Here is a 22,332-nt window from a genome sequence, read left to right as displayed (position 1 = left end):
GGGCATTAAGTGATTGTTCAGTTACTGAAAAACAGCATAGCTTCCCATCTAAACCAGGAATGTGGCTTTATTGTAAGATAATTAGGGATGTATGACACTGTAAACTGACAAGTTTAAGATTTTTAGAAAGCCCAAAATAAGTCAAGTACACTATTAGGGACTTAATATTAATGACCCCATATAAAGAATAGCTGTGGCATTTTTTCCCCATAAAGAAATATATCAATTTCATTGAATGACGACACCTAGAAAAGGCTCACTACAGTAGTTTGTTGGGTGATTTGCTTCATACTGAATTGGCAGAATAGAGAAGTTCCCTGCACCACTCACACCAGAACATCAGTACCAGCTGTAAATAATTCAGTTCCAATTTAAACTGCCTTTACATTAGTTACTCTTTCACCCATCTCTATGGGATAAAAAAAAAGTTAAGAAAATGACTAGCTGCATGTCTTAACAAACATTTTTAACAGCCTTATGGTGAAATACATGAAGCTGTTCTTCTTTTGATGATTCTTGTATTACCCCTGCTTGTGAATGTGAATATATACATTTTACATTTGGCATTGTATTAATCTAATAATGGTACAGTAGGCGTAAGGTCATTTTTGGAGGAAAGTATATACATGATCATGAATCACTTCATTTAAGAATAATGAAAATAAGCATGTGTAACCCCCAATATCAGTCTTTTTGATTCGATATTCATTCAAACACATCTTCTTCAACATTCAGATCTTTAGATTCTCCATGCTTTAAAATAAAGAAGATGTCCTGGTTCAGTCCGTATCTCTCCAACGCTTCTTTGAGTTTAACAGGAGGATCCAAGAAGTACTGTAAAAGATTAAGAACAGGAAGGTTACAAACAATTTGACCCAACTAGCTAACAGCCAGCTGAGCCAAGGATCTCATCCAGCCATTTCTTAAAAGCTTCAACAACATGGCTGGTAGCTTGTTCCAGACCCTCACAACCCTTAGGTACTAAAGTGAATGAAACCAGCTTTAGGTAATGAAGTGCCTTCTGTTCTCAACTTTAACTAAACTTCCATCCAGTCTCAACTTATGTCCTTGGGTTCATGATTTCACTCTGAATTAGTTTACTTTAAAAATCTGAAATACTTCTATCGGGTCACTTCCTACTTTATCCTGCTTTAGGGCTTTTAGCCTGTCAATAGACGACTTTCTTGTAGACTTGTAATGTATCAGGCTGCTATTCCCTGGACTGATTCCAGAACAGCAGAAACATGATGACCAAAACTGTACACAATATTTTAAACAAGGTCTTACTAGTTCATTGACATTTTTTTACTTAACATTCCTCATTTTCTATACTTTAAATTATACATCTTGCTTGCCTTTTTAAATTATTTTTACTTTCCACATTGTCTACTCTCCACGTTTTCATTAGCATTTTCTTTAAGCAGTGTTTCCCATTTCAAATCTATAGTTTAGGTTTCTGCCACCTGTATGATATACTTGGTCTTTACCAGCAACACATTAATATAGAACCCTTTTATGTAAAAAATTCTCAGCTGCCCACAATTTCAAGAGAAACTGATGAAAGACATATAAGGTGTGTACTTCAAATAAAAGGGTATGTTTCCCTTGCTCCTGTCAAAGAAACATCCAAAGCAATGTGTGAAACAGACTTCTGAAAACTATGTGCTGGATCTGTATTCAGGTCCTGCATGGATTACTGCACCTGTAAGCAAAAGTACCACACAAAGGGCCTTTCAAATCTATGGTGCTATGCTAATCGCCTAGTTACTGCTTGTTCAAACAGTCAACAAAGATTTAGCGCAAGCCCCCACTGGCAGCATGCTAGAAAAATAATCATTTTATAGATTCAAGTGATTTCCTCTCCGGAGGCGTTATATCTAATACCAGTCTATTTAATGTTAAAACAACAGAATTCGTTCCCACTGAAGAACATTTTTTTCCTCTTAAGCACTGTTAAGGTAAACCTGTTTTAGAAAGGAACAGGATTTATGCTAACTGATTTTAAAGGATTTCTAATACAGGTTCATTTTTATCTTGTGTATCCTTCAAGTATAACAGCATTCATGAAACCTGTAAAATACTAAAGGTATTTATTAAAGCTGGAATCTCATTAATAAAAACTTAATCCATTAAATCCAGCCTATGGCCTAGGTAGCAATGACAGAGCATTTAACTTAAATGCTTACATTTTAAGTGTGTTAAAGTCATGATCTACTGTGTTATTCATGTTGAGTACTACTGTAGAGCTCAGAACTGCTTACTGCACCTTCTCTCCCCCTGGTAATGTTTATGAGGATGAATAAGTGCAAAGGTATATTTAACCACTTTTGATCAAACATTGAAGAATGCCAGAATCTAAATATCACAGTGCCCGCACCTTTACTTAGCAGTTAGAAAGCAGTTCCTGGCATTTTGAGTATTTTAAAAGAATTTCTAAGCAACATCACAGCTCTGCACAGACTATAGGTGGGTAACGTCTAAGTCAAAGGTCTTCAGTGGAGGGACGTCCACCTACTCTTCTACTAGCATTCTGCATAATGCACAGCACTAATAACTCCACAAGTAAGGTTACACTTTGCACGATAAAGGCTTTAATGCACATTTTAAAACAGATTATCTGTTCTGCATAATGGATACTACAATGATACTACAATGTATATGATTTTGACGAAAGCATGAAAAGAACCCCCCTCTTCTCCCATCACCTCTTCTCTATTTTCTCCTCCCTTCTCAAACTCCATGCTCTTATCTCTCTCTCTCTCCCCAGAAGACATTTTTCTTGTACACTAAAATCTGTGCCAGTGCTAGCTCCCACACTCCGGCCCACCTCAGCTTATTACACCATAAGCCTGATACATGTGCTTTGGATTTCATTCCTACTCCTCTTTTCCCCAAGTACTGATTCTAACTTTCTCCCTTTCAAGAACTCTTATCTCTGTTTCCGTTCCCTCTGAATGTTAAAAGACTTGCATAACTCCTATTCTCAGAAACTCTACTCTTGATCCCTCTCAACCAGACGTATTGACCTGTTTCCTTGCTTCTTTTGAATTATTTCCAATTGACCTGTTTCTTTCGCAGTTTCTGAACTTGGTGTCTCTCTAAGGGCTCCTCACACATACAGTACCATGGCGTGACACTCTATCTGTACCTTGACCTCTTTCCATTGGTATTTCTCAAGGATCCTTACCAACACTCCTTTTTTTTTCTTCTCACCTTCCCATGGCTTCTTCTGCCATTTCCATGCTGATGCTGCCAAGATCTTTCTTCCCTGTGTTATATCTCAACAGGCAAGGTGCTCAGTTTTGACCGTGGCAACACTGTGCAGTCAGATCACTGTCAGCCTCTACAAGTGGAGTTCCGTAGTGACTAGACACTCCTGTCCGGACCATCACACTGGACCTTCCTGTCCTATGGTCTGTTATAGACAACAATTAGCTTATCATTTTCCTCTGCTTGCTCACATCCATCTGCACAAACCCTTGATTCACCACTAAAGAATCTTGGCTCCAATGCTGGCAAGCCCATGTAAGATGCTGCTCCACTGTAGTGATGACACAAAGGCATTGTGAATGTTTCTTTTCTGTATTTTGCTTTCTTCATTTATACCAGTCTTGACATTAACACATTCAAACCCCCTCACCACCTGTGCTCAATCAGCAATCCTATTAATGAGGTGATTTATCACTGATACAACAAAGTCACTAAAGCATATCAGTCAATTATGATAAATTAATCAAAATGATGCCAAAATCATTTCAGCATTTTATCCAAAAATGTTATTCTAAAAACATGCATATAATGGCAACCTTTTTTTCTCCAAGTTTCAATACTAATTACATGCTCTCAAGACCTCATGTACAGTAGTTAGCCACATACACATGCCTGCTGTTTATACTCCATGATTATATAAAGTTGCAAATGTAGTTGTAAATCTTGCACCGAATGCCTCATGTCCAATATGACCTGAAGCAGCAAACAAACATTATTTCTAAACAATCCCCATGTTATCTCTTACTTTTACAACCAGCAACCATCACTGTTGATGGTAAAGCCTGTTTTCAGTTTGCGCTAATTTGTATGGCCACTGTACAATAAACGTGCAGGGCTACATTTTAAAGGGGTTTTTTTTATATTAGATATTTCATACCATAGATGTGCCAGTTAATTTTTAAGTTTTTTTAAATGTGACAAAATTCCAAAGTGAATGCTTTTGTACTATATTTTTTAATGTGTTTATACATTTTATATGAATATCATTTGCTTGGCAGCCACTGACAACTCTTACTCTATATCTTATTTAGTTGTCAGAGTGCATGCAATTATGGCTTTATAAATGTAATTCAAATTTAAAACATTTTGAAAATTCACAATTGGGTGACAACTGCCTATTACGAACTGTTATAAACAGGCCTACTGTAGGTGTGCATTCACAGTGTCTTGCAAAAATATTCATCCCTTTGCAGTGATGTCCTACTTGTTGAATTATAAATGTATACATTTTAAATGGATACTTTTAATCAAAACTTAAATGTGTGGGGAAACATTGAACTACTTTTGTCACTCGGGTGGCAATTACTGGACACCTTTTGTATTTAATAATGGTAATGTAATAAATCTATTTTGAGGTAATGTAATAAATCTATTTTGTTCATGCTCAAACTGAACAATTCTTTGGCCAAAAAGTCTTAAGTCAGCATAAAACTGCAAAAAACCATGTAAATATGTAAGGTTATGAACTTCAATCAAAATATTTTACCATTCACTGATCTTAAGTCACCTTTGGATAAATGTGTCCCCTCAAAATAAAAAAAAAACAATACTTAAATACAGATGTGCACATTGGTAGCCATTAAATAACATACAGAGAACTCACATTTGTGTGATACTCAGACATACAGTATAAGCAACTGAAGATTTTATTCTCCCACAAGAAAATAAGAGCTGTGGATACCATGCCAAACATGGAACTCTTTTTGAGAAGTCACTTTTCCTTGACACTATCACTACAATGATAGCACAGCCGTCTGTAATCTGGAAATAAAAAGGCAATGGACTTTCTAGTAGTTAGCTCAAGTACCACACCTAGGAATACAGACATTAAGTATGTCACGTTGACTGTGTCCGATTTCTCTTGATGTGGTGTTCCTTTACACTGTATACAGAAAGCATTAGGAAATACACATTTTAGAACCAAGCTCCAGAAGCTTCAATTATATATGATTTTGGACCTTTTTGATACACACTTCAAAGCAAAAAAAGCAAAAGGAGAAAGATTACACATAAACATCGTTTACATCAACATTCCTAACCCTAACTGCCCACAATTTGTTCCCTGTTACGACAAAATTAAAAACTCATGACAAACTAAATTAATTAAGGTCAGAGGACCTAAACTGAATGGAAAACATTATGAAAATAAACTTTTTTTCCTGTCATTATAATGAACCTGTGACTAATTAAATCAGATTTAACTACTTCTATATACACTCTTTTACTTGCACAGCAAAGGAAAATGTCTTCCAGTAATTAGTTTTAATATTTATCTTTTTAAGTCTTTAAGTGCCTCGCTTACAAAAAAGGAGAAGAATGCTCATTGCTTCTAATGTGTTTTGACGGATACTGAACTCTGTAAAATATATTGTTAATGTACAGTACTTAATACAAAAACAAAGAGGTTAGACATGGTCAATAGTTGAATACAAGCATGTCTGCCACTGCAACATTAAAGACAGAGACTCTTGTCTTCCACCCGATTCATTCCAAGTGGTTTGATCCTTACAGATGGCTGGCATGACTATTCCAGCAGGCCTGAATGCTGCTGTATCCATGCCATTCATCTCTTCATGAAGGGAGGCTCACACCAGATCCACAACCTCCTCTTGGATCTGTGTGCAGTGAACGTATGTAGTTGTATGCTGTCATTATTTAGTGCAAACACTACAGAGGACATCTACGGAGCAACTAGCATGCATGTATGTTCTGATACATGTGATTCAGAGCAGGCTGAAGTGCTGTGTAATTTCAAAAAAGCAGAGCTTTGTAATGTGATTAAGGTTTATATGTTTATCGAACAAGGTTACAGGATGTACTGTAACAGACAAAACCCCTTCCTTTGCAAACTGAGCTGCAAACGAAAAGTGTTGCTACATACAAATGAAAGAAAAATGCTTTATGAGTATAAAGATGAGCCAAAAGTTTAGAACACTACAGCTTTTTGGCATTTTTTATTGAACGGTTATTTTTAACTGTGTCGTCAGAGTAATTATTTACTTTATGCCGGATAATTAGACAGCTACACTACTCTTATGGCTGAAGTTGATAACAGAATGTATAAAGAATTTTAACACTGGCTGGAGTGGAACAACTGAAGTTTAAAAGTACAGGGTAATGATAATTTAGTGCTAACCTGTTTGTCTAACCCAAAAGCCTCCCACCAAGCCTCAGAGTTGCTCCTCAGTTAAATGCACCTAGTCCTGTCTTTTGCCTGTGGACCTTTCTATCAGTGCAAAAACTGATTTGTTTAAATTGATCATTAAACATGTGTGACTTTCCATTAAGATGAGGTCATCAGTATGTTTCTTGCGCTGATGGTCACCATATTACGTGATCTATTATTTTTCTGTAAATTAAACATGCTGGTTATTTCAGAATTTTCCTCATATTTGCCTTTCTGTGGGGAGGGGAGGTTCATGAAGCTAGTCTTGACGGTTTTTGTTTTGAGACCAGAAACTTACAGCGTGTCCTCGTGAGATCATAATACTATTGCAATGTACTAAACCAGTAATTTTCAAAGAATACAGACATGAAGTAGTGTAGTTAATTATGTACTCAACATGTTGAGGAGCTGGGATAGGTGGTGCACAGTGCATTGCGAAATGTTCAGACCCTGGCGCAGGTTTTGCATTTTTGTTGCTTTAGAGCATGCAGTCATGTCTCTTTGAGGTAGCAATTAATAATAATTGCTTACACTTATATAGTGCTTTTTCTGGATACTCCACTCAAAGCACTTTACAGGTAGTGGGGACTCCCCTCCACCACCACCAATGTGCAGCATCCACCTGGATGATGCGACGGCAGCCATAGTGCGCCAGAATGCTCACCACACATCAGCTATTGGGAGGGGAGGAGAGCAGAGTAATAAAGCCAATTATTAGGAGGCCATGATTGGCAAGGGCCAATGGGAAATTTGGCCAGGACACCGCGGTTACACCCCTAATCTTTTCGAGAAGCCCTGGTATTTTTAATGACCACAGAGAGTCAGGACCTCGGTTTTATGTCTCATCTGAAGGACGGCGCCCGTTTACAGTATAGTGTCCCCGTCACTATACTGGGGCATTAGGAACCACATGGACTGCAGGGTGAGTGCCCCCTGCTGGCCCCACTAACACTTCTTCCAGCAGCAACCTTAGTTTTTCCCAGGAGGTCTCTCATCCAGGTACTGACTAGGCTCACACCTGCTTAGCTTCAGTGGGTTGCCAGTTGTGAGTTGCAGAGTGATATGGCTATCACTACAGTGTATATAAAATAAAAAAATAATATTTATTATACACACAACATATTCTACACATTCAAAGTAAAAAGGAAGCAGTAAATAGATAATAGGAAAGAGAAATTGAATCATTGTATAAGTATTCAAACATTTTGCTGTGGAAAACCTAAATTAATTGAGCTGTAAAAGAGCTGTAAACTGGGACACCATAGGAATGGTCTAAATACCTTTACAAAGTACTGTATGTTTTAATTCCTAGGAGATATCTCCTAGGGATTTCAAGTCTCAGCCATGATTGTATCTGTGACTACTATGTTTCCATTCACAGATTTCACCCCAGGGGATACAGAAGACTGATTACAAATCACATTTAAAAAAGCAGCAGCTGAAGTGTGCATTTGCATTTGACAAAGTCAGTATATGCTTTCTTACAATCGTGTGCGGTAATAGGGGTCCATTTGTTCCTAAATCAATTAAACTAAAACAAATTATTCTATTTTTCTTTTCTCTCTGTATTGACTATCTAAGGGGCACTAAGTGAGCTCAACTGGCATGAGACATGACCTTCAGTCCCCATTCTGCACTGACAGAATAGCAGTAGGCCAGAGAGACAGACAAACCAGACTTCCCCCTACAGCGCACTTCAAATTCTGAACTGCAGAGATTTCAACCAGCCACTGGCAGTTTTGAACCAATGCGTCCTGTGCAGAAGCTGTTTCTTGAAGCAATAGCACTTCTGATGTTTCTTTCCAATCACTGTACCATTTGATTCCACATAAAAGCCGAATAATAAGTGGATCAATTTGGCAGCCAAATAAAATAGTATCAATGGGTAATTTATTAAAGTACTGAAGCATACTGACTGCATAAAAACTGCATTCAAATGCAAAACCCCAAAAAACTTCTGTAGCCTTTAGCTGGGCTTAGCTAACTTATCTGCTTATCTGACAATTTGTGAAATGTCTCAGATATATTCAAAATACGATTTTTTAATTCATATACAGTATAATTAATTAGGATTACACACTTGCATACAGTACAGTTAAATCCTTCTTTCAGGCTCAACAGTTTCCATTATTCTGACCGCTTTGCACACAGCAAAGCACTCTCTATGTAAAGGTTTCAGTAATGTAAGTGAGCCCCTGAAGATATCAAACATCCTTGTCTTTCAACAAAGATAAGTAGAGCAAAGAGGAAAAAAAATATATCTGGCACACATAGCATATTATCTTCCAGCATGTGCTGCCAAAAACAAAACACGGGCATAACATGAATCCACTTATCCACTTTCTTCTCTAAGACAGGCTTGTGCAGATTTGAGTAGACCTAATAAATACCAGGAGCTTCTTGCACCTTATCTTAATGCTGATCGGATATTATATATCTCTGTATTTGAAGACGCCACCACTAAAAGCACTTAGAATGTGCTGACCACAGACAGGGAAAGTACACCTATAATAGACTCACTGACAAAGGGACTGCTGCAGCACACATACACCATATTGTAAAAATATCAAAATGCTGGTTATTCGACCTTACATACCGTATCACAGAACATGAATGAATGTTAATAAAAGCGATCCCTGGAAGAGATGAAAAAAGAAAGGCTACTACCGTCAGCGTTAGCACGGCACGCTTACCTCATAAGCTAAAGCAAATGTCCCCCAGTGGATTCCGACAGACTGCTTGGCCTGAACATCTATGTGAATCCGCACCGCCTCCTCTGGATCCACATGCTGGGATCTCATCATGTCTCTGGAGGCAAATGGCAATAAACACAATGATCAGACACAAGGGTAACTGACACTTTCCAAGAGCTAGCAGCACCACACCCAGATTCAAAAGACAAGCTGGTAGTTCATTCCTGGGAGGACTTTGCTCCCCGCAGGACAAAGTTAATGACTACAGTTTTATCACCATGTTTGCAAGGCCCTTGGCTTGTGTACTGCAACTCATACCACAGAGCTCAGCTGTATTCAAACACAGGGACCACACACTTAACTCCACACCTTCTCTCTCCCACTCTCTATAGTGTAGCCAATGCAGCAGATATCCTGCCACTCTTTCAAATCAAATCAAAGTTTATTTGTCAAATGCACAACAATACGGCGTGCAGCAGTAGTTGCTGGCAATGAAATGTCTTTTTCTGCGAGCTCACAAAAATCACAAAAATCACAAAATTGAGGTTACATTTTTTTAAATTGAATATAACTCAATATGAGTAGAGCTGCTATGTGTCCATGGTGTATGTAATATATACATGTAGTGCAGTTATGCTAAATACAGTGAAAACTGTGTGTCCATGTAGCCATTACAGGTGATTTGCTATTTTCAGTATTATGGCTTAAAAAATTAATACAAGAATCATCAAGAAACCAGCATGAGTATGTTTGAAACGGCTTTGTATCAAACTGCTTCGTGAGAAAAACAAATCATGAGGTAGCGATTAATGCGTTACTGAAAACAATTTCAAAAGTACCACTAAAGGCACATTCAAAAGTACCAAGTTGGTTTAATTGAGCTTTCCAATAAAGTTATAATCCTCTTTGCTATGGGACAAGGACACTCCAACATGTACTGTACACTCTTGGCTTCCTTGTCTGTAGTTCAAAAACTGGGCTTGATGGGACGCATGCCCACCCGGCCAGGTTCTGATTAGGCTATTCACAGATCACAGCTCGGCCTCCTTCGTGGTGCCATACCTTGGCAAGTATGCTCCGATGGGAATCGCTGCCAGGTCAAAGGGGCCAAAGCGTTTCCCGATCTCCTCAAAAACCGTGCAGTAGCCAGTGTCGCCAGCGAAGAAGAAGCGGCTACAGGGCCCCAGGACAGACCAGCTGCCCCAGAGCGCCTTGTTATCATCCATGGGCGTGCGCTTGCACCAGTGCTGCGAGGGGGTGCACACGAACGTGACCTCGTCGTGGCCCGGCACGCAGTTCTCCTCCCACCAGTCCAGCTCGATCACGTTCTCGCAGCCGCACTTCTGCATCCAGTCCAGGAGCCCCAGGGGGACGAACCAGCGCAGCTCGCTGCCAAAGCGTTCGTTCAGGCTGGCCACCGAGCCTGCGTCCAGGTGGTCGTAGTGCGTGTGGCTGATGAGCACGGCGTCGATCTTGGGCAGCTGGGCCACGCTGCAGGGGGGGCCCCGGAAACGCTTCGGCCCCAGGATCTGCAGGGGGGAGGCCCTCTGGCTGAACATGGGGTCCGTCAGAAGGATCAAGCCGTCCATCTCTACCAGCACGGTGGCGTGGCCCAGCCAGGTGACCCTCAGCCCCGAACCCGTCCTGCCAGCCAGCTCTGGGCTGCGGATGAAGTAAGGTTCCAGCACGGGCAGCTCCTTGTCCAGGACCTGCAGACGAGAGCCACAGACGCACAGATCTAGGAAGGGCATCTCAAAACTAATGAAGAACTTCATTTATGGAGTAAGAGTATGCTGGGATTTATGCAGTAAGAGTATTAACCTTTGTACGTCAAAGATTATTTCTCTACAGAAACACCCGAGAAGAAGGTGGACGATTTCTTCCCCTGGGATGCTTATCCTTAACTGGATATAGTTTACCATCTCCCTTGGTCTATAATCTTACCAGATTTATACGAAATCTAAATATTTGTATTAGTTTGACAACAAAGCTTTCTAAAATGGTGCCCATCTGGAAATGGTGCCCTATTCTGAAAACACCACGTATTGCCTGTCACTAATGCTTTGTACCCTACTGTTATTTACCATTTTCATAACCCCCATTTTGTAATAGTATTTTACAGATTATCCAGCTCTTGACATAACTCCCACATAGATATTCTGTAAGTGAAATTAATCCCAACTGAAAAAATTCAGACGCAACAGAATAACAGAGGAAGTAAAAAATAGTTCCGATATTTATATGCATCCAGGATTATTTTAAATCAGTTAATCACAATGGAATTATCTCCTCTGAAACATTGATCTAACAATATACATATATATATATGTTTCAGAATATGTAAATTAGACATCACGTATTTTTGTTGGTGTAAATTGCAACAAAAATACTTTTCAAAAACATAGAATTATGATAAAGTATACAGTTGCCAATTTAAAGGTATACTAAGGTAGACCAAAGAAAACTAAAATATATATAAATAATACTCACTCGTCTTAACTAAAACTTTTACTTCTAAAGGAAAGACACACCCTGTTCCATTCCAACTATGCCTGAAAAGAACAGTGAAAGAAGCCCTTTGGCAAATTAACCTACAATTGGTTTAATCATCACATACCTAGTCATTCGGATAGTCATTGTGCTTCAGGAGAAATACCTTATGGCATGCAAGGATGTTTCTTGAGAGAGCACAGTTTTGACAATATTTGTGGTAAAGAAAGAAGCTAAAGTACTCAAGGTATAATAATGTAATCTCCGGCATACTGAGTAAATTGTTCAATGCAGATAAGATGAAGGTCACTAAACCGACATTTGTATAAGATACCCGAAATAAAGATAATATCTATCCAGCAGAGAATAATGTATAACTATTAGATTGAGAAAATGACATAAACACAGTCTATAAGTAAAGGAAGCACCAGTTTTATATTTAGTAAACTTACTTAAATTGGTAAATTCTATAGGTTAACTGGCTTCTAGGTGCCAGCTGTGTGTGTCTGTGTTTTTATCCATGTGTCTGCCCTGCGATGGACTGGCGTCCTGTCCAGGGTGTACCCAGCCTTGCACCCATTGCTTTCTGGGATAGACTACAGCCCCTGAGTGACCCTGAACTGAAGAAGCGATTGGAAAATGGATGTGTGTATATATGTTTTTCCCATCTTAAGAAAAGGGGTATCATGCTTTATTTATAAAACAGAGCCGGATATACAGTAGGCTCTAGGCTGTATCACATTGCTACTGTACAGCCTAAGAGCAAATTCAAATCCCCCAATGCGTTGCAGTACAAAATGACAATATTAAAACATAATTTATGAAAATAAATCTATAAAATTCATAAAATGGGTGTATGATTTCACTTTAACAGCCACGGGAAGAAGGATGAAACAAACTTCAATGAAAGATAAAGCTTGAATGTGTCTTGTAAATAAAAATAAACCGCAACGTCACCTCTTTAGAGCTGGGGATGTTGCTGTGGTTCTTCTCGAGTACAACGAATCTGAAGATGGTGGAGTAGCTGGGGAAGTTCCAGGTGGGCCAAGGGTTGACGAACCGGCCGTGCTTGTCCCGCCTGGACTTGGTGACGTCCTCCTCCAGCCGGTAGTCCAGACGGAAGCTCTTGCGGGAGGAGCGCGAGCCGCTGCTCTTCCTGGAGCCCCGCTGGGCCGCGGCGGCCGGGTCCGCGTCCTCTCCGGCCGCCCGCAGGCCTCCCCCGCCCACCAGGCGGCGCTCTTCTTCGGCCTTCTCGCCCATGGGCTCGCGGGGCGCGGCGGACCTGCGCACGGCGACACAGCACGGCAGCCCTGAGCGAGGCACGTAGAAACCACAACCCTTTCCAAACGACTTGATAAATAAGCTCCGTGGCTCATTTCACAAGAGCAGGCTTTCATTAAATAAATACAACAAAGGTCACAAGAACACTTTGCCAAGATTTATTTTACTACCCCTGCAACTCAGCATTATATACTCTGAAGGGAGCAAGTGATATTCAATACTGAGTTTCATTTACTGACAACCAGGTGAGATCGGGAAGATCTGAAAGCCCCCTAGATAGAGGCCAATGCAGATCCATCTCTTCTCAATGCAAACCAATGGAATCAAAAGTATCAACATCCAAAGATGCCCAAGTTCGTGTCTTGCTAGGTATCACACACAGATGAACTGTGGAATTCATTAACATTGTATAGTAACGTGTTTTTAATTGTATACATCTGCAGAAAACAAAAGGGACAATGAGATATACACCATTTCTAATCAGCAGTAGCTTTTGTTTTAGTACACAGTTACTGTAATGAACTCAGAACATAAAAACATCCAATCGCTAAGAAAATATCAGACTCGTGCTGCCAAATTCTTTGATGTGTGAAAAAGTTATTTGTCCTTTGCCAGCAACTCCCATGTTTTGTTTAACTAAATGTTTCCAACTGCCATCATATTCATCTTTCAATCAAGGTGGAGGAGCCAAGCCTTATAATATTCAGGTGCTCGACTCACAAAGGACACTGCAACTCATGAACAGACCTTTTGGCATTCAAAAGGATGTCACAGAAACAAGTTAATGACTTTAGCCACTGTTTTTTTAAAGACATATAACTCAACTATGCAGACACAGCCTTCAAATCATAATAGTTGTTAATTATGGTTGAGAAAAAATGAAGTAGTAGCTATAGGGCTTGCTGAGTCTTCACATTCATACGTAACTTTCTGACACAAAGTACTGAAAAACTCCACCGTCCAGTGTAGAAGCTGAAGACTGCTGTTGGCTGAACAGTAAATGCACATTTTTTAAAAAGTCCCATTGGGACCTTTAGAAAATATGTATAAAGAGCCAGCAAAGCAATGCAGGTCTTCACAAGTCAATACAAAAAACATTTTAATTAAAAAATAGCTTGATCGTAAAGATTTAAATATCTGAGATTACTAGTTCATCTCCATTTCTTTGACCCTGAAAAACCCAAACCTCAATAGTCATGGTCTTGTTTGTCTTGTCAGATGTTTTGCTTTAACTGTGCAAAAACGTGAAGAATTCAACCTTCTGCAGCCCCCTCAAATCCTGAATAGGTTTGAACAACATTCAGCCAAATCAATCCACAAAGGTTTCTAAACACAATGGCATGATTAGACATAATGTGCATTAGTCAGCTGTTAGAAGGAGAAAAAGAAAACACTGGCATTGCTTTGCATTATTTTCTGACTAAAGTGTTTGTGAGCAAACTCGACACTTTGAGCGGGGTATACCATCACTGTTACAATGAAGGTCTCTATGCTAGTCACAAGGAAATTATTTAGCCGAAAATTAAGCCAATGGCAGGCATACAGTATACCAACGTTATTTTATTTTCACAAGCATGAAGTTTAATTTGTGACCAACAAAGAAACTACCCGGAACAAATGGAATGCGTATCATGAAATTTGCATGATAAAGCTGACCAGCTGAAAACGGCCTAGACTGACAGCGTATCATATTGCAAAAACACAGACTTCTAAGTGTCACTGTAAAAACCTTGTTGTGGAATAGTTTATTACAATGGCAACTACTGTATGTGGAACATCATAAACATTATTTCTACATTGGATACAAATCTGCAAATATTTTACATATACCCACCAATTTTAGAATTGCCGGCCAACATTTGGGCTCACATTAATGACTCCCATCCTGTCCATCTTTCGACAAGTTGCAAGGGTCAGGGTATAGACATTTTACAAGCTCCGCTGTGATGCACAGAAGGATCAAGGCCAACTGCAAGAGAACTGTGTCTCTCATTTAGGTCACCTGAGCTCCTCAGCTGCCCAGCTGGGATGTCCTGTCCAAGGGTAGCTATTTCACAAGGAGCTCAGAACTCCCTGGCTGCATAACCTCAGACCTACTCCACACAGCCAAAGGCAATCAAACCACTGAATCTCAGTTGACACAGTCCAGCAGTCAAATTCATGACATCTGGATTATAAAGAAAATATATTTAACTGCAGAGGCACTTAGAAGCCTCAAAGTTCATTTAGTTTTCTCAGAATTATCATTTTAATTATTAAATATTTCTGGGGCCTTTAATCAAATTGCCTTATAAAAGATACATGCTTTAACTACACAAATGCATTATTCTTAAATAAATGGTTTAGAAACACAACCATAGGATCAAGATAACCATTACCCAGTTTTTCACCAGATCTCTTGGGCTGCCTGATGTTATTTCTGATACATCTACAAAAATATCAAATTTGGGTGCTGTGTGAAAACTGTACTATAAGGAGTGAAGACAAGAATATTCTATAAATTACAGCACAGACAAGATCACATTTTGTGTATTCAAAACAGTTATTCTTGCATTAGTGATCAATAACTAGCATGTTTAGCTTGATAAACATCTTATGTTGATGTACTGTATACACGTATTGCACACATTTTGTACTGTAGGTGCCCTTTTGAGTTACACCTTGCATTGTGGAAAGCATGAAATAATAGTCACTGAATTACTGTCTATCAAAATGAATTAAAATGTCATCTCTTTCAAAATAAACTAATGATAGTCAATAGCAGCTACAAATTTTAACTTTATTATGGACACATATAGCAACATAAACTCACTGTATTCCATTGGTATTGTCCATTTTGTGTCCTTCTACTTTAATGTTGCCGTTTTGCACAGTTAGGCAGAAAGCTGTAAGGCATTTCCTGACTTGACTCAGGAAAACAAACTCTGTCAAACTGCCTATTTCAGTTGCACAATTACGTCTTGAGTACAGGAGATAATGCACTACAGTGCTATGAGGAAAAGAACATTAAACTACAACAAACATAACATTTCACCTCAGTTTAATGTTTTAAGACAACTCAATTGACTGACAGTGCTCCAGAGAATTCTAAGTTTTAAGGAATAAAATTCAATACCTTGCAAGAAACGTATCAGCAATATCAGAAGCATTAATATACCGTTTCTGTTTGCCAAGGAGAGTAGATCTTTTCCAGAGGAACTAGGTTTGAAAAAGCAATGCCATAAATGTGCTCACTGTTGCTATGACAATATACAAACCCACACAGCAGCCATGGAACCAAACTCACAGCTTCAATGGAGCACCTCTGACCAGGTAACAGCATTCACAATACAAAAAGACGATGAGAAGTGGTGGATTATATTCAGGAAAGGGAGCTTTAGTTTAAAATGTCCTTCCAAAAAAAGGAGCTGGGATCTGCTTTGGGATATGAATGAGTTATGTGGAGAAGGAACCAGAAAGCTTAAGAGTAAAGGTTTTGAATAAATTTCACAGCACATCAGGTAGATTGCCTGGTCAGCAAGATAGGAATACAACAGAGCCATTATGTGCAACGGAACTGTTGCCTGGGCGTTTATCTCCTGGATGATTATACAAATGACTGTCTCCCCTTCAAAACAAATCTGAGATATTCAAAGAACAGTAGATTTCCTGACGAATTTCTCATCAAGATTTGCAATTAAATATTTTTTTCCCCCTGTGATATTGAAGGTTTGCCGTCTAGATTCATACTGGCCTGTTCATGTGCATTTAAAGCAGGGAACAGGAGGCAGTTCCTTACCCAAAGGGATGTAGGAGTATGGAACAAGCTACTGAGCCATGTTGTTGAAGCCAATACCCTGGTGTCCTTCAAGTCACACCTGAATCAGACCCATGGATCAAAAAGTTTCTAACTACGAAATGGCTGAAGGACCTCTTCTCATTTAAAACCTTCCTTTTGTCCTTGTGTGACTTAGAAAGGAAGGATTCAACATGGCAAAACAAACACAGAGCAACTAGAGATGCACAGTGATGCTCTACATGTGAAAAATTCCCAGCAGGAATAGTTGGTAATGGTTCTTCCTTGGAATTCTTCTAAAACAAACTATCTTGACCTCAACAATTTCAGATACCATCTAAAAAGAATGCCACATTAACACTGTTGTAACTAGCGTGATCCCTGGAGTGTACAGTATTTTGTACTCACAATGCACAGAGCAGTCGAGCTACCATGAAATAAATTAAGACACCAAATTTATTCCTGCCAACAAAAAAGTTATTTGTTACGTTAGGTGACACCTATGTGGACACTTCAAAATAAATCAGGAAAAGTGGTGACATACAAATTTCAAAATTAAACTTCGCTCAGAGATGTATAGTTGAGATCCCCTAATTTACGATCTTAATTCACATTAAATTTTACATGTGACATTTGCCCGAAACAATGCTCACAGTGTAAGCGCCTGACTTGATAACCAACGATTTGTCGCAATAAAAGGAAATATACAATGAGGTGAAGTCTCAGGTTTAAGATGCGATTTAATAAAAAATACATTTAAACGCAGAGCAGACAGGATCTTAGCGCATTTTCTTTACAATATTACTGAAATATGCCCAAAATTAGTAAATTATGAGTTATCAAGCCCTGGAGCTTTGTAATATCACTAGACGACTTAGTATTGCAAAAATCCAACATTGTATACATGATCTCGTTACTAGTCGAATTACTAGAAGTGCTTTATTCTAGATTATATAATAGATTTTCCGCACCAGAGGGCAAAAAACGGCGCTTATTAAGGGATTTGACACGGTACTTTCAAATGCGACATTATGTTGGTTTCCTTTCATTTTATTCTCTATTGCACAGCAGTGCAGTTAGAACATTCACTGAAAAACCAAAAACAACGCAACCACATTTTCTTTTGCAACATAAATAGATCTCGTTTTGCGAGCTAAAAATGAAAGGCACTGCAGTTGCAGACACACGACTGAATGAAAAACACAAGTCTGAAAAACCTAATGTTGTCAAAACCAAAATTATAAGGCTACATAGGAAAAACTATTAACCTGCAAAGAAGCCCAACAGTGCCAGTACCGGTCAGAACTACGCGCAATTGCGTCTTATTGGACTCGCTGCTGCACACGAAACACGGAGTGAAAATTGAACAACAGTTAGAAAATAGCATTCTTTAAAATAATATTTGTACCCCAGTTTCTTTCTGCATGAATCGGGCAGAAAACAACTTTTCACTGTGATCTGTAAAAACAGACCTAAAGCTAATACGGAATTTCAACACCAGACTTACAGTTAAGAATATACACCGTACCTCAGTTCCTCACTAAAAGGCGTACACACCAGCCTGTCCACAAGTTCTAAATCCGGTTTTATCTTTACATCTGCATTAAAATCCGTAAGTTTAAATTCTCTCCTGCTCCGTCATTTACTGCTGTAGCCTCTCAGTAGACTCTATAACAAAGTAACGAGCGATCCTCTGACGTTGTTCACCAGGAACTGAGCCATGTGACTAGACCTAATAAGGCTTTGTATTCAAATTTTATTATCATTTCAAAAGATAAGTCTACATATTTTCTTTCCCGCACCAATACAAAATAATCACACTTCTTACTTAATTCACTAAATATTTACAACCCATTAACTACAAATAAACTGCAATGTTGAGAAATGGTTTATCATGAGATCATAAAAGTATTTCAGTTTAAAACAACGACACATACAGTACGCCGTTATCTTAAGTTCCTTTAAATACCGCGAACGCAAAAGTTTTAAAAGACCATTGGTGTAGATGTACCACGAAATCTGACATAAACGTTCTACACATTTTAAGAAGGAAACAACAGTCATATTTAAAAAAGACCAAATATGCACTTTTACAATTAAAAGGTTCCCCACTGCCACCAGATAAGCAGGTTGTAGGTTCAGACAGACATATTGTACGGTACGCAGGGGCGGAGAGAAACAAATTAACCTGGTGGAACAAATAACAGGTGTCCGGAAAAAGCTACCCAGCCATGTTGTCAAGGCTGATAATGGAGAACTAAATGAGATAAATGGGTTGAATGGACAACTCTTTGTGAATTGTTTTTCACTCCAACCCTGCTCATGGGGTTCCCCCATACAGCAGGCTTCATAGGTAACCTCAGTTTCTAAAGACACAGACCTATATGGTCAATATGTGATCAAATATAGAAGTTCATCTGGGACCATGGCTTAGTTGCATGTTGTTGTTTTTTAATTAAGTAATACAGACATTTTTGGAAACAGAAGCTGTTGGTCCTCAAGGAATAGAGCTTTCTTATGAGTCCTTGACTTTCTTCATTGAACAATAATTTACATGTTTACAGGTAAGGTAGGCTGATTTATAAGACCTAGTGAATTGGTAATCTCCAGGACCAGGACTGGAGTCCCATTTTGTAGATTTTCTCACATCAAAACATTCATTTAAGAGTTACAACATCCAAAAACCGTTTTTAATTATAAAAAGTAAAAAAAAAGGCAAGCTATACTTATTTCTATCAATGGTTGCACAAACGAGAACAAAAAATAAAAATGTCAAAAGAAAGTATCGGCAGATTATTCTGAAGTGAAAATGTACTTGTTATAACTTTTTAAAAGCATTTATCTTGACATAAATTTGAAAACTGTAAATGTCTTTTGGCATTTTTATTTTTTTTTCTCGTTTGTGCAGTCATTGATGGAAATAAAAGTATAACTTGCCTTTTTTTTTTACTTTTTGAAAACTGTAATCCTTCACTTCTTGCCTTTGGTATTTCTAAGTGTTTGGGAGTGTGGAACAAAAGACTCTGCCATTTTGTTGAAGCCAATACCCTGGATTCTTTCAAGAAACAGCTGGATGAGATCCGGGGGTCAATGAACTACTAACTACCATACGAGCAAGAAGAGCCCAATGGCCACGTCGTGTTTGCAACCTTTCTTATGCTCTTACTTCCTGAAAGAACCCAGGGTATCAGCTTCAACAACCTGGCTGGGAAGCTTGTCCAATACTGCCATAACACTTTGGGCAAACAGGTGCTTCCTATACACAAAGCACTCTGAGATACACTATATAAATGGAAGGAATTTTCTTATTAACCTAAGCTCATCACTACTTAATATATATGGATGCTTTAGTAGCATTCTCAATGTATAATAACTTGGTGATTAATAGCACATTATTAAATCTTCATTTATACAACATCACCTTAAAAGTGACAGGAAATTGTCGAAGCAGAACATGAATTTGCTATTTCAAACCTGTTATTCAACTTTTTTAAAAAAAAACATAAAAAAGGGCTGGGCTCACACTTCATGAGAATTTACTTTCGGGATTATTCACTTCTAAATTCTTAATAATCCAAATTCTAAATATGAAAGCTGTCCCATTCCAAATAGCATAACCATTTTTAAAGTAAGTTAATACTTATTTCTAACATATGGTATTATACAGTACTGTAGAAATGGACTGATCACAGGCAACAATTCTGCCTTCCAATAGTCTAGGCCGTTTTTGAAATTCATTGCAGACACATAAATACCATGTTCTTCAGTGGGTTTTTGCTAAGCATCCTCTTTCAAAAATAGTGCTTATGCAACTTGATTGTCTTCCAAAACAGAAACCTCCCATCCCATCGCTGAAAAGTAAAGGTTTTGCAAGCTAACAAGACAAGACAAGACGTGAATTCCATATGTTAAAACTTGTCCAGCTACAGTTTCCTCACTACTTAATAATACTTGCCTAGTAACTACTAAGTAACTATTAAGAGAAGTAAAATGATGTCCTTGTATCACACATTGTTTCATGCTTTTAAAGTATGAAGTAAAGTTATTAAAGTTAAAAACTATTCATACAATACATTCAGATATTTGCTATAAATCTGATTGTATTGTCAACTGGAATGCAGGGGACTAACGAAAATGCCACATAGGGAAAATAACCTCTCTATATAATACACAGCATACATCATGTTCACTGTACTTGTCAGTTCTCACGATAAACCTGCAGTCTTTTTATGATTTGATACACAGTATAGTGAAACGGGCTTCGTGGATGCTGCTAAAGCTTATATCGAACCCTCTTCCAAAAATTAAATGGGTCTGCTTGAATGTGCAATCTAAGCTTTACGCTAACTTTGTTAGAAAAAAAGATTTTTTGTGGCATTTTCAAAAGTTCCTAAAACAACTTCGGTATACACTAAATCCCGAAAACATATTAAATAAACGGCATTTCCCGGAATAGGTGTATGATAGCTAAGTTCTGTCAAAGTGATTCATTCTGCCGGTATACTAGGCACCGGGGTAATGTGATGAATAATGTTTTCACTCACCATTCGGTGGTTTGGTACTGCAACAAAATACGTTGAAGACGGCAAGGGGCTACATTTCATAAAACTGGTGCGAGTTGCTTAAAGCACATATTCACCTTTCCCGGGTCTCCTCTTTCACTTTACTTTTCTGGACAGAGTGGCAGCGGTGCGGACACCTGGATTTCTGACTCTGACAGCAGCCGAGGACTTGGGTGAATTCGCGGCGCCCAAGTGAAGATGGAAGCCTCGACGGCTCAAACTTCATTTTGAATAAACCCCATATCAACACACCATGTCCAACCATTGCACTGTCTGCATCAGAGAGTTATTCAAATGGGCTTGGGCCAGAGAGCCAAAACTAGGAACAGAAAAAAGCCGGCCGAAAGAGGCAGAAATAAAAACGTAACGTACTGAACGGAACATTTCGTGAAACACTTCCCCGCTTTTTTGACAAACATCAAAGGTTGTGCAATATTTGGTGAAGCGTGTAAGTGGCCATTTTGGTAGGGTCTGTATGGAAGCACTTTATCTGATCTGAGTACCTTAAAGGTATGCCCCCACTGTATTAATTAAAATGTTAAAAAAGAAGCCAATATAATAATGCGTATTTATAAACTATTAACACCTTCAACTAATGCATCTGCAGTTTCACATTTTCTAAACTTTTAACTTACCTTTACATTTGTAAATCGGCATTCATTTAAATGTGTATTTTCGAACGAAATAAACTGCTAGAAGCAAGTAAGTCGGTTAGCACTTTCATAGCCCGGTGTCTGATGCTGCCGCTAACGTCAGCTGACAGGTTGTGCTCTTGTCACACAGTTTCCTGCGCTTTGTAATGTCTCGCAGCTACATGGAAAAAAAAACATCTTTGCATAACCTTATTCTGCACAAAACAGCAAGAACTGTCGAAGGCATTTGCTTTAGTTTTGCTCGAGAGCGACATCAGTGTTGTCATTTGCGATGTATTGGTTTAAGACAACATTAATAAATTACTCCACAGATAAACACCAACTCTTGCGTCATTTCATTGCTCCAAATGCTCGGAACTATACTCTGCAAAATCCCTGTACATTGGTGCAAGCGGACCAGTTTAACGTCACGGACTGCAACCCGGAGAACTCCATCTGCACA

At 38.7% G+C, this 22,332-nt stretch overlaps 1 protein-coding gene and 1 long non-coding RNA gene across 5 annotated transcripts; one reads left to right on the top strand and one right to left on the bottom strand.

Annotated features, from left to right (window-relative positions):
• Nucleotides 1-41: 41 nt before the first annotated feature.
• napepld (N-acyl phosphatidylethanolamine phospholipase D) lies at nt 42-22,249 on the bottom strand. Of its 4 annotated transcripts, none has more exons than XM_088644957.1 (5): nt 21,873-22,249; nt 12,577-12,901; nt 10,192-10,838; nt 9,130-9,244; nt 42-834 (listed from the first exon to the last, which is right to left on the bottom strand). In XM_088644957.1, exons 2-5 carry the CDS (start codon nt 12,877-12,879, stop codon nt 706-708), a joined length of 1,194 nt encoding a protein of 397 aa, XP_088501083.1. In that variant the 5' UTR covers nt 12,880-12,901; nt 21,873-22,249; the 3' UTR covers nt 42-705. The 4 variants fall into 4 exon arrangements, with proteins under 4 accessions (XP_088501083.1, XP_088501080.1, XP_088501082.1 ...); XM_088644954.1 differs by lacking the exon at nt 21,873-22,249 and adding an exon at nt 21,315-21,722; XM_088644956.1 differs by lacking the exon at nt 21,873-22,249 and adding an exon at nt 21,220-21,358.
• Nucleotides 5,536-7,980, top strand: LOC148654980 (uncharacterized). The gene is made up of 2 exons (XR_015941167.1): nt 5,536-5,900; nt 7,818-7,980. It is a non-coding gene; the product is annotated as an uncharacterized LOC148654980 (long non-coding RNA).
• Nucleotides 22,250-22,332: the final 83 nt, after the last annotated feature.

The sequence above is a fragment of the Lepisosteus platostomus genome, chromosome 9, assembly GCF_059453375.1.
Source record: "Lepisosteus platostomus isolate fLepPlt1 chromosome 9, fLepPlt1.hap1, whole genome shotgun sequence".
Classification (NCBI taxonomy): Eukaryota; Metazoa; Chordata; class Actinopteri; order Semionotiformes; family Lepisosteidae; genus Lepisosteus; species Lepisosteus platostomus.
This window is presented reverse-complemented; position numbering and strand designations above follow the sequence as displayed.